Here is a 13,589-nt window from a genome sequence, read left to right on the forward strand (position 1 = left end):
CCCTCCCCTCTTTGTGTCGTGGTCCCAAGGCTTAATTGTCACGTGGGGCGGCGCCGCCCAATGGCGAAGAAGCGGCGACGGCTCGCTTCCACGCCTTTCCCTCAGCGCAGTGTGTGAGGGAAGGCGAAGCCGTGTAGCGAGGGAGGAGGCGGGCGGGAGACGTGGTGAAGGAACAAAGGACGCGGTGCCCGTCGGCGGGTTCTCTTCGTCGGCATATTGAGATAAAGAAGAGAACGAACGCACGCGGGCGGAGGTTGACGGCCGTTGGCGGCGTCGGGGGAGAAAGGGAAACGAGCACGACGGAAAAGCTCGCTTTCAGGGGCGAGCAGAAGGGGGGAAAGAAGAAAAATACGGGGGGTCCCGGGGGGAGCCATTGAGCGCGCTAGTGCGCGCTCCTGTCAGTAGGCAAGCTTATATAAGCATCGTTAGTGAAGAAAAGTGGTGGTCAGGGCGGTTGGGTCGCCTCAAGCTTTTTTTTCCCTCACGCCTGGAAATTGGCGGGAGGGGTGTGGGCGGGGCGTCGTCTTTATCAGCATCATGGCGTTCAGCAATTACAGCAGCCTACAGCGTGCTCAACTGACCTTCGACTATCTGCACACCAACTCGTGAGTAGGAATGGAGGTTGTGGGGCTCGGTGTAGCGGTAGGCGTTCTCTATTTCCGCTGCTTCTTGCACGCTGGCAGCAGCTGCTAATCCAGAAAAAAAGAGGAAACGGTAATTGAATTCCCTGGAAAGGAAAGAAAGCTGAGCATCGTCGCTGTTGGGAAGAAAGAAAAAGGCTGGGAAGAGTGAGCAAGGAAAGAACAGTGCGTGATATGCCAGCAAAAACAGGGGGCATTCAGTGAAACTGAAGCAGAGATGGAAAATATGTTTACCCACAACTTGCCTGTGGAATTTTTGCTGCCCAGAAGAGCAACAGACAGTTCAACGACGCTTGAAAAAGAATGTAGCAAAATTATGAAAGTCAAGAATGTTAGTAGCTGTTAGGAAAGATTGTATATTTGCATATTTTCTGCATTTTAATTTGTTGGAGCCTTTGTCCCCCCCATTGTTTATGAATTCGAAGAAACTGGGAAGATCAATCCAATGTTGAAAGGTTTGATCTGCCACCTTGATTCAAAATGGAATCCATAGATTTAACTATATAATATGCTTGTAGAAACGACTGTCTAAACGATTGACTAGGGGCAATTTTCCTTCATTTTGACAATTGTACAGAAAGCTTGGCAGAATTTAGCTTTTGATTTTCATGTCACGGATGGCAAGTACCTTTTAGTTAGAGAAGAATATTATAGTGACAGATAATCAGGGAGGGAATGGTACTATGGTACCAGCCAATATTCTTGATCTATATATGTCTTTCAGAAAATGGGCATCTTTCAGCCTGCAGTATGATTTTGTCCAGTGTCTGTAACCCTGCTGGTTCTTAGAAATCCCACCAGGATTCGACTTCATTGAAGGAAGGCATACAATACGAAATTATTTGATTTCTTCTTCACCACAGGGTTGTCTTTTGTTGGAACTGGAAGGTACAACACTACCCCTCCCCAAGTACAAGCTAGGCTCATCATAGTCTTGAGTCTGCAGCTTTTAAAATGCTTGCTATCTATTCCAAAATATAAGAATGGAAGAAGATACAGCTAGCCCTTGAGAGAGATCAACAGTACATGGGCTGAAGAATGGCTGACATAATCATTCTCCCAGACTTTGCAGTGGCCCTATGATCTAAACCACAGAGCCTCTTGGGCTTGCAGATTGGAAGGTTGGCAGTTCAAATCCCCGTGATTCGACAGAGCTCCCGTTGCTCTGTCCCAGCTCCTGCCAACCTAGCAGTTCGAAAGCACACCAGTCCAAGTAGATAAATAGGTACTGCTGTGGGGGGGGAAGGTAAACAGCATTTCTGTGGACTCTGGCTTCTGTCCTGGTGTGCACCAGAAGCAGATTAGTCATGCTGGTCAGATGACCCGGAAAGCTGTCTGTGGACAAACGCTGGCTCCTTTGGCCTGAAAGCCTTTGGCAGGACTTAAGCATCCAGGGGTCCTTTACCTTACTTTACCTATAGTCTTGAATCTGCAACTTTTAAAATTCTTGCTACCTATGCCATAATATAGGAATGGAAGAAGATACAACTAGCCCTTGAGAGATATCAACAGTCCATCCAGGGCACATGGGCTGAAGAATGGCTGATGTCATCATTCTCCCAGACTTTGCAGCTACCAGAGAGTCACTAGCTGGACTTGTGTGATGACAGCACCAGAGTGAGAGAAAGTGGTGCCGCCTTGGCAACTGTAGGAGGAGATCTCTGGCGGTTCACTGGGTTTGATACTTGGCCCAAAAGAGAGATCAGCAGTACACCTTGGACACTTGTGCTTGTGTGAAGGCTGACATGACATCTTAATCAACCCAGCCCTTTGTTAGGCCACTGCTACCAAGAGAGAGCCCAGGAGCATATGGTTAATTTTCCCCATCCCCAGCATTTAGAAGCACCATATTGATGGTATTTCTCTACCTTTATTGATTCTTGTAAGACACTAAATAATTTATTATTATTATTTATTATTATTTAAAATGATTTTAAGGTGCTCTGGATACTGAAATATGTACCGGTACAGCAGGTTCAGATATTTTAAGCATAGTTAAGTGTTTCCCTAGCTAGTTTGGAGACTGCATTTGAAAGTTTTGAATTTCCATTTTTTATGATAAAATTTAGTTATTTGCTTATTGTTATTGGCTTAGTTTACCAGTTTATATGATGTATATTATAATGGGACTGGGAACCTCTGCATATCAACACTACATATTTTTAATACAGATTATAGTGTACTGTGTACAGACTAGGATTCAACATGTACTTTGTGCATGTTGGCAGACAATGAGTAGTTTGGTAAAATAGGTGACTTGAACTAACAAAATAATCCAAATTGCAGACGCTCCATTTATGAAAGCAACACTGTTTTGGAATGAAATTTCAAGCTTTTCAATTTATAAGAAATGAGATAATAGCAATATCTTTTGCAGTATTGTGACAAAGTGACATATCAAATGGCACCGTAAGCCTAGGTTACGGTTGCCACAACAGAACATCTAGTCACTTTTTTTTTACATGCTTTCTTAACAATTTAATCACACATTCTACCAATTGGAAGGCATTACAAAGGATAGAAATTTTGCTTTGTATTTAACAAAGGAATTAATCTCTAGTATGCAAAATCACAATATTTATTTTACTCTCACACTGCAACACCAGCAAGCGGGCTTGTGGTGCAGCATGCAGCCAGATGCTGAAGATGTCAGTCACCATCTGTGACAAGACTTCTCAAATTGGTCACAAGTAGACCATTCCCAGTCAAAATGTACCTGGTAACCGGGGAATTTTGAACACTTAGAATTGTAGAGTTGGAATCTCAAGTAGATCATACAGGACAGATGGTTATCCAACCTCTGTTTAAAAACCTCCAATGAAGGAGAGTTCACAACCTCTCAAGGGAGTCTGTTCCACTGTCAGACAGTTCTTACTGTTAAAAAGTTCTTCCTGATGTTTAGTTTGAATCTCCTTTCTTGTAACTTGAATCCACTGGTTTGGGTCCTACCCTCCAGAGTAGGAGAAAACAGGCTTGCTCCATCTTCCATGTGACAGTGCTTTACATATTTGAAGATGACTACTGTATCTCCGCTTAGTCTCCTCTTTACCAGGTTAAACATACACAATTCCCTCATCCATTCCTCATAAGGCAGGCTTGGTTTCCAGACCCTTGATCATCTTGGTTGGCAACCTCTGCAGTATCCTTAAATGATGGTACACAGAACTGGATACAGTACTCCAGGTTTAGTCTAACCAAGACAGAACAGAGCAGTACTATTACATCCCTTTATTGGGACACTATACTTTTATTGATGCATCACACTGTTGACTCATGTTAAGCTTGTAGTCTACTAAGATCCCTGAATCCTTTTCACATGTACTGGCAAGACAGGTAAAAAGGTAAAGGACCTCTGACAGTTAAGTCCCGTCGTGAATGACTCTGGGGTTGCGGCGCTCATCTCACTTTACTGGCCAAGGGAGCCGATATTTGTCCGCAGAGTTTTTCTGGGTCATGTGGCCAGCATGACTAAGCTGCTTCTGGTGAAACCAGAGCAGTGCACGGAAACGCCGTTTACCTTCCTGCCAGAGCGGTACCTATTTATCTACTTGCACTTTGATGTGCTTTCAAACTGCTAGGTTGGGAGGAGCAGGGACCGAGCAACGGGAGCTCACCCCGTCGCGAGGATTCAAACCGCTGACCTTCCGATCGGTAAGCCCTAGGCTCAGTGGTTTAGACCACAGTGCCACCCGTGTCCCAAGACAGGTATCTCCCATCTTATATTGGCTATCCCTCCAAGTCTGCTGTCATCTGCAAGTTTGATTAGCAGCTCCTTCGTAGCTTCATCCAAGATGTTAAAAAGATGTTGAACAGGAACCGGTCCTACTTAAACAATTTTTCCCCAGGATGATGAAGCATTAGTGAGTACTCTGGATTCAGTCAGTTAACCAGCTGCAAATCCACCTAACTGTTACCTCGTCCAGTCCACATTTTACCAGCTTCTCCACAAGAATATCATGGGGGACTTCATCAAAAGCCTTAATTAAATCAAGATTCTCTTCATCCACAGCATTCCCCTGATCCAACAAGCTTGTAACATCAAGAAGAGAAATGAGATTTGTCTGGCAAGACTTTGTTTTTGAGAAACCTATGCTGACTTTAGTAATCACAGCATCCTTTTCTAAGTGCTCACAGACTAGCTGTTGAACTACTTTTTCTAGGATCTTTCCTGGTATCAAACTCAAGCTTACCCATTGGTAGTTTCCTGGGTCGTTCCCCACCCCTACTTTTTGAAGATGGGAACAACATTTACTCACCTCCAGTCCGCAGGGACCTCACTTGTTCTCCAAGAATTCTCAAAGATTATAGACAGAAGCTCTGAGATTACATCTGCAAATGCTTTTTGTACACTTTGGTGCAGCTCATTAGGCCCTGGAAATCTGAATTAATTTAAAGTAGCTGAGTGTTCGTTTACCACCTCTTTTCCTATCTTGCACTTTAGCTTCTCCCTTGCATCATTACATTCTGTTACTACCAGGTTGAGCACTGCTTTCCTTTTAGGTGAAGTCAGAAGCAAATTAGGTATTGAGCAGTTCTGCCTTCTCTGTCACACAATAACATTTCTCCATTTTCTGCCCTCAGTGGATCTACTACTTTATCTTACTTTGAATACAGCTGAAGAAATTATTATTATTATTATTAACCTCTCTTGCAAGCCTGAGTTCATTTTGAGCTGTGGTCCGCCTGCAACTGTTGGCTACTTGTGTACACTCTTCCTTCGTGATTTCTTCTTCCATTTCTTATACATTCTCTTCTTACAACTTAAATCAGGTTTTTAAAAGCATATCACCAGAAGAAACAAGATTATTTATGTAGTGTTATTGGGTTTCATGGTGACAAGAGCAAAAAAAGGTCTGCTTTACAGATCTTACAATCTTGGTACTAACTGGATGGAAGTACAACTCAAAGCATATATTCAAATTGCTTGAAGAGAATCATAGGGAACTGAGAAATAATCCTCAGGACACTGATAGGGAGAAATTGCCCAGGGTGTGATCCAACAGGGAGGAAACCTAACTGAGAACAGGTTGTAAAGATCTATCTGAGATAATGACCTATCTTCGATAATGATAATTTAGGTCCATGCATTTGTTCCTTCAGGTGCAAGTAGGGATGAGAAAGCACAACTTCCCAACAGGCAGATTAACAGTATGTTCTTGTGGGAACCTAATCCTGTCTCTTCAGTGGTGTGGGTGGATGCCATTCATAATTGAACCCAGCTGTACTGTTTCTCAAAGAGGTTTAATGTGCCTGTTGCTTGCTCATGATCATCTTCATTTATCTCTGCTTTTAATTACTTTGATGTAAGCAAGTAATGGCTATTTAAGTCCTGCAAGGAAATAGTTGCTCAGAGAAAAGAGATCTTATTAGTTAGACTCTTAAGTTCTGGATTTTAACCTGGAGACAGTAAAAACAAACATCACTTTATTGACGTAATATTTAAGGTTTGTTTTCACATATGATTTTATTTTTAAAACAAAGTAAAAATACTGGTCCTTCTGTTGCCAAAATGTTGCAATCTATGCACAATAACAGTACAGTGGTACCCTAGTTGCCGAACTTAATCAGTTCCAGCAGTCTGTTTGACTCCCAAAACTGTTTGAAAACCAAGGCATGGCTTCCAGTTGTCTGCAGGAGCTTCCTGCACTCAATTGGAAGCAGCGTTGGATGTTCGGCTTCCAAAAAATGTTCGCAAACCGGAACCCTCCTGGGTTTGGGGCTTTGGGAGCCAATTTGTTTGGGAGCCAAGCCATTCGAGTACCAAGGTACCACTGTATTAGTAGAAGCTAAAGGAGAGTGTGGGGGACTCTGAGGGGCAGAGAACAGCCCAATGAGGACTTCATGTTTCATGTCAACAGAATGGTTGCTGTCTTTCAGAGGAAAATTACAAAATTTGGAATATGGAATAGAGAGAAGTGTATTGGAAGATGGCATGGCTGAGTTAACACCTTGAATATGAGTATTAAACACTGCCATGATTTTTTTCAGGTCCAGCGTAGGTGGATATTAATGCCAGTACAGTGGAACCTCGGTTTATGAACACCTCGGTTTATGAATTTTCGGTTTATGAACGCCGCGGACCCATCTGGAACGGATTAATTCATTTTCCATTACTTTCAATGGGAAAGTTCGCTTCAGTTTATGAACGCTTCAGTTTATGAACAGACTTCCGGAACCAATTACACCCATGCTTCAGTTTATGAACATTTCAGTTTAAGTACTCCGCGGACCCGTCTGGAACGGATTAATCCACTTTCCATTACTTTCAATGGGAAAGTTTGCTTCAGTTTATGAACGCTTCAGTTTAAGTACTCCGCGGACTGTCTGGAACGGATTAATCCACTTTCCATTACTTTCAATGGGAAAGTTCGCTTCAGTTTATGAACGCTTCAGTTTATGAACAGACTTCCGGAACCAATTGTGTTCATAAACCGAAGTACCACTGTAGTATGTACCGTATTTTTCGCTCCATAAGACACACTTTTTCCCTCCCAAAAAGGAAAGGGGGAAAGTCAGTGCGTCCTATGGAGCGAATGTGAGAGCCAGAGCCCACGCAAAAGCCAGAGCCTGTGCCAGAGCCTGCGAAAAGCCAAAGCCTGCGCAAGAGCCACAAGCAGCGGGAAACCGGCTCTTGGGCTGCTTCCGTGACAATGCCCATCAACATGGGGGGGGGACTTCCTCAAATATTTAATGGGGGGCAAAGGCACCTGGGCCTCCAGGAGTTGGCTGATATGCCTAGCACAATTCAAGAAAGCAAAATATTTTTTCTTGTTTTCCTCCTCTAAAAACTAGGTCCTATGTATGGCGCGAAAAATACGATACACTGTTGAACCTTCATGTTGTAGTTTGTCTTTCGCTTGAAATAGTGTTACTCAACCGAGGCACATCTGGATAATTTCACCTTACATTTGCTGATGGAGAGAATTTTTTTGAAGAATTCCCATACCAACACCAGAATTTTGTCCATAAGCCAACATGTTCAGACCTGACAAGATACCTGAGAACTAAATTGCTTTCAGGAGTCAAGAATTCTTGCTCTGTAATACTTCAGAGATAAAAATATTGTGGCAGCTTTGAAGACAATGTATTGGAATTGCTGCACGTGTTTGGATGGCCTAGATGAGAAGAAATGTCAAGAAAATGTTTTTGTTTATCATGTGATATGAAACTAATATTTCAGCTGTTGAAAACTTCACATTTGCCTTTGTACTTAAATCCTGTAAGGCGATGCTGAACAGTCATAGAGTAAACCCACTGAAAAAAATATTTCAGAGGGTTTACTGTGAATTTGACTCTGATATTGCTCTTTATTCTCTACTTATGAAGCATATTTGTGAATAATGATGCAAGGTAAAGGGACCCCTGACCATTAGGTCAATGCCGCGAATGATTCTGGGGTTGCAGCACTCATCTTGCTTTACTGGCCGAGGGAGCCGGCGTACAGCTCCTGGGTCATGTGGGCAGCATGACCACTTCTAGCGAACCAGAGCAGCGCACGGAAACGCCGTTTACCTTCTCGCTGGAGTGATACCTATTTATCTACTTGCACTTTGACGTGCTTTTGAACGGCTAGGTTGGCAGGAGCTGGGACCAAGCAACAGGAGTTCACCCCGTTGAGGGGATTCGAACCACCGACCTTCCAATCGGCAAGCCCTAGGCTCTGAGGTTTAACCCACAGCGCCACCCGCGTCCCAATGATGCAGCGTACTGAAAAGTTAATACGGTTTAGTCCTAAGCAGGTTAATGAAACTATTGTTTCAGTTATTCTGACAAATATCTCAAAGCCAATAAACTAATCAAACATCTTCAAAACTTTTGTGCAACAATACACGCTCAGATGAACAGTTAAAGATGGTACAATCCTGGGAATCAACCTAGTGCACCCAGCATGGAGCATATGTGCCAATGTCGATAGTTCCAGTACAGATTAAACATTCTTTTTTTAAACGTTTTGGATTAGCAGCAGCTGCCAGCATGCATCACTCTGGGGAGCATCACTAGATATATGAGCACCAAATGGTTCTATTTTGTTGTGGAATTCCCATTTATTGAAAGCTGATCTATGAAATCGGAAGAGCTGCTTTCATGAAAAAAGCGTCTAATATTGCATATGTTAAGAACTGCTATCAATAATGCCTGATCACAAGTTACCCATTACAAGCTGTGAAACTCCAGTTAACAATTCCCTCTTTTGGGACGTGGATACTATTGTTGCTTAACTGATACTCAAGTTTTAATTTGCTATATTGGTAATAGAGTTGCAATGCTCCAAGCAGACTGTGGCCTTGAATGTATAAAATTTGTTTTGTGTTGTTTGATTCTTACGGGCTGATTATTTTCTGATCTTTGCTTTGGGTAAGAATCTCTTGTTACCAGTAAGAAGACTTTTAATTGTTCAGTTTTAAATATATAATCTTGCAGAAAAGGACAATATTTGTAATAGTTCCCAAAGTAACCACTTGCTGTCTTTGACCTTGCAGAACCACACATGAATTCTTATTTGGGGCTCTTGCTGAGCTCGTAGATAATGCCAGGTATGTAGTCATAATTGCAAGAGGTTCTTGTTACATTGTTTAACCATTTAACCTAATTGAGGCAATGATGTGAATACTGTATAGGGCTTGCTAGGAAGATGGATGCTATTGTGATTTTATTTAGCTTTGTACAATAGATTTTCAGCTTTGTCAGTCCTATTTTTACTTTACATTACAGTAGTTCTTTTAAACTGAAAAAATGTGTCTGAAAAAAAGAAGATAAGAACATATGAATCACAATTGTAGAATTGGAAGTGATCCCAATGGTCATCTAGTCCAACCCCCACAATCACAGCTAAAGAAGCTCTGACAGATGGCCATCCAACCTATTTTTAAAAATTGCCAATGAAGGAGAGTCCACCATCTTCCAAGATAGTCCATTCCACTGTTGATCAGCTCCCATTGGCAGAAAGCTCTTCCTAATGTTTAGTCCGAATCTTTCTTTGAATCCGTTGATTGAGGTCCTACCCTCTGGAGCAGCAGAAAACAAGCTTACTCCATGTGACATCCCTTCAGATATTTGAAGATGGGTACCAGTCTTCTCTTTGTCATGCTAAACATGCCCAACTCCCTCAACCATTCAAAGTAGAGCCCTACTAGATCAGACCAAAGGGCATCTAGCCCAGCATCATGTACTTACAGTGTTCCACCAGAGGACTCTGGAAAGCTTGTTGCCACAACCACATCTGGGCAAGGAATCTGTTCTAAAGACCGAATAAAGCTTTTATAAAATATAGTTCAATTTCTCTATTTTATAGGAGCAGCCAGCTGCTAAACAGAATGTACTCATGGAGCTGAAAAGACAATAATAGAAAGCTACTTTTAAAAAATCTGGAAAGTATACTACATCCATAGGGGGCACTTTAAACAATTTTTATGTAAGATATTAACCATTTAAGGTGCAGTCCTATATCCATTGACCTGGGAATATGTCCCATTGACCTCAGCAGGGCTTACTTTTGCATAATAAATTGTAATAATAATAATAATAATAATAATAAGGATAGGATTGTGCTGTTACATTGTGAAACTTCATATAAAAAGCATACTAGCAGAATAACCGACAGAAATAGCTTGATATCTCTCGGTATATGATGAATACTGTGCCCTATGCACAGAACTGTTAAATGATCTTGCGGTTGTCTGTGCCTGCGTATGAGATCTGCCATTTTCATGGCAGGGCTGTTCATAAGATCCAGTCCTTGTGAAAAAAGATGGGACACCAATTTCATTTATCCTTTTTGTGTTGTATAGTGATCTAATGGTAATGTGTTTGATGAACCATACATCTACTTTAAAATCAATACTGCATAGTACCGTGTTTCCCCTAAAATAAGACAGCCATAAAATAAGCCGTAGCAGGATTTCTATGCATTTGCGGAATATAAGCCATACCCCAAAAGGCGCAGTTCTGGAGGGCGCCAAGGAAGAGGCAAGGCTGCCCGCACCTCTCTGGTCACCTCCGAGCCTCCGGGAGCCAGCAGCAGCAATGCCGGCCATGGCAGGAGGAGGAAGAAGAGGCTTGCCAGGTCGGTGCCCAGCAGCGCCGCACAGAGCACTCCAAGCCTCCGGGAGCCAGCAGCAGCAACATGGCAGGAGGAGGAGGAGGAGGCGGCTTGATGAGTCAGCACCCAGCAGCGCCGCGCAGAGTGCCCCGAGCCTCTGGGAGCCAGCAGCAGCAACGCGGCAGGAGGAGGCAAGTGCCTGGAACTGGCTGCTGTTTCTGCAGCGCCGACAAAGTGCCCAGTAGCGTCCCGAGCCAGCAGGACCCAGCAGCAGCGCCGGCCATTGCAGGAGGAGGCAGGCGCCAGGAACCAGCTGCTGCTGCTGCTGCTGCTGCTGCAGTGCCAACAAAGCGCCCAGCAGTGCTGCGCACCCCAAGCCCGGAACCATACTTAATTAAAAAAATAAGACACCCCCCAAAAATAAGCCATAGACTTATTTTCTTGAGGAATTAAATATAAGTCGGTGTCTTATTTTAGGGAAAACGCTATATAGGTGGTGCTCATAGGGTAGAAATACATGAGAGCCTCCTTGAGGAGTATTGATATTTCAACCATCTAAAGATTTTTATCCATGCTCTCAGTTGTTTCTGGAATTAGCACCCAGGCATGTTTTTCTACCACGATTGCATCATTTTCACTCCCCACTTTGAATGTTGATTTTAATGTCTGCTGTTTTATAGAGATGCTGATGCTACAAGAATAGATATCTTTCCTGGTAAGTTTTCTCTTTACTACAATTGCCATCTTTGCTTATAAGCCTAGAGTATGACTGTGGGAAGGAGAAATAATAGATTTGTTACGTTGTTGGCTACATGAAGTGTTTATGTGCTGATATAATGCCCTGACTAATATCTTGGCCAAAAAAGAAAGGCATAATGGAAGAATTATTTTCTTTAGTAGTTCCTGATATAAATATGCTGTTATATGCTATGATAATAGGAAATAATTTGTTAGCAGCTTGACAACAGAATTAAATAGTTCAGTTCTTTCTTTTAAACTGAATTACCATGCAGTCATTTTAGGGTGTTGATACTGGTTCAAAGGGGAATAGCTGCAAGTTTGAAATACACTTTCTGGTAATGTAACAGTTCATATCTAACTGTTGTCCAGGGTGCAGTATGCATGAGTGAAGTAAGAGAAAAGATAAGCAGATAATATTTTTTAAATGGACCATGTTTGGAGAAGGCAAAGCACAAGATAATAGTCAACCTTTTGTACTATTAAAATTGTCACTATGAAATGGCAGGGTTCCATGTTTGGGATCAAAGAATTTTATGATTTGCAATTTTATTTTAGAGCATTCTTAAAAGGCTTTTCCTGCCCTACAATTTCTGGATGCAGAATTGAGATAATTTTTTTTATCCTGTTCAACTAGTACTTGTTTTCCCATAGAAAAGATCTGTGCCCTGTTCTCATTTTACTCTTCCAGCATGGGAACAGCATCCATGTTATCTCAGGATATGGTCTGAAAGACACCTAGCCAAAGTTATGCAGGTCTGGGTGTGGTCAATGCCTGCATGGGTGACCACCTGGGACTCATATGTACACTTCTCTGCATTGAATTCCTAGCTTTGGGACATAAGTATCACATGGATCAGGCAACTGAGATGTCCACACCAGCATTGTAATACAGTGCATATTAGTTGGGCTTAAAAGTCCTTATGGCTAGTGACCATCCTATTTAATTTTATTATTGAATATATGGACTTTTTATATTAGGATCTTAGATAAGTTATATCCAACTAACTCAGAGTAAACTCATTGAAAGTAATGGGCCTAAGATAGTTATATCCATTAATTTCAATGAGCCTACTCTGAGTATGATTAACATTGGGTGGAACACACAACCTCCTGTGTTTCATTACCAATCCAATGCAATTTTATATTTTCTTAGTTCTTCAAGTTTGGCACTTACTGAACTCCACATTTCCACTTGCCATGACAAGTATTCCATCACCAATTAGTGAAAATAATGAGTGGAGCTTTTTTCTCCATCTTGGACCTGGGGAAGGAGTTGTAATTGTTCTCTTGGAGTTGGAAGGGGATTTTGCCCTTGCTTGAAGATGCAGCTTGAGGTCAAGGATAAGCAGATGGGCAGAGCCCCAGGAACCATAGTTTTTGGCTCGGCTACCAAGGCTAGCCTAAAATGATGTACCTTTGACAATGATAATTTTTCTCTTTTTGTAGTACATCAAGAGAACTTGAGAGGTGGCTTCATGCTGTGTTTTTTGGATGACGGAGCAGGAATGGATTCAAGTAAGTGAAAAGAGTTTGGAGAAAAACTGGAAATATGAACCTTGAAGATACTATTTTACAACTGGAACTATGATAATTAGGAAAAATTAATTCTACATTAACATACTCTAATGGCCAAAATTGTGGAAACCTTTTGGAAAAAGTGTGTTTCCGAGATTTGATGGCTCATAACACCACCTTTTTTGAAGTAATACCGTAAAATTATATATTAATGGAAAGATAATTTAATGAAGAATGTAATAAAACAAAGTGTGTTCAATTATCTGTATTCTATCAAAAGTTACAGCCAAATACAGTGGTGCCTCGACTTACGAATTTAATCCGTTCCAAAGGCACCTTCGTAGGTTGAAAAATTCGTAAGTCGAAAAGCTCCATTGGAAACACGATTTCCCATAGGAATGCATTGGAAATGGAAAAATTCGTAAGTCAAAAAAACCCTATCTAAAACCACTGCGGTTTCCGTTCGGATGTCAAGAAATTCGTAAGCATGCGGCCATTTGCCCCATTTGTAAGTTGAAAAATTCGGTTGTTGAGTCGTTCGTAAGTCGAGGTACCACTGTAACCAGAAAAAGGAAGCACAACTTGCTTAGGTTGATATGCAGTAGCTGTCCTTCATTTGAATGTAGCCAATGAGCATGAGTGTTTGGAGAGCC

General features: G+C 41.9%; 1 protein-coding gene across 2 annotated transcripts in view; it reads left to right on the forward strand.

Moving 5' to 3' along the window:
* The first annotated feature begins 28 nt into the window (after positions 1-28).
* MORC2 (MORC family CW-type zinc finger 2) overlaps positions 29-13,589 on the forward strand; it is a 48,240-nt gene continuing 34,679 nt past the window's right edge. The window contains exons 1-4 of one of the 2 annotated variants that reach the window (XM_035099052.2): positions 29-605; positions 9,122-9,175; positions 11,361-11,395; positions 12,868-12,936. In XM_035099052.2, coding sequence (XP_034954943.2) covers positions 538-605; positions 9,122-9,175; positions 11,361-11,395; positions 12,868-12,936 — 226 coding nt within the window. In that variant the 5' untranslated portion in view covers positions 29-537. The other variant, XM_060269504.1, reaches the window with a different exon arrangement.

This window comes from Zootoca vivipara, chromosome 17, assembly GCF_963506605.1.
Source record: "Zootoca vivipara chromosome 17, rZooViv1.1, whole genome shotgun sequence".
Classification (NCBI taxonomy): Eukaryota; Metazoa; Chordata; class Lepidosauria; order Squamata; family Lacertidae; genus Zootoca; species Zootoca vivipara.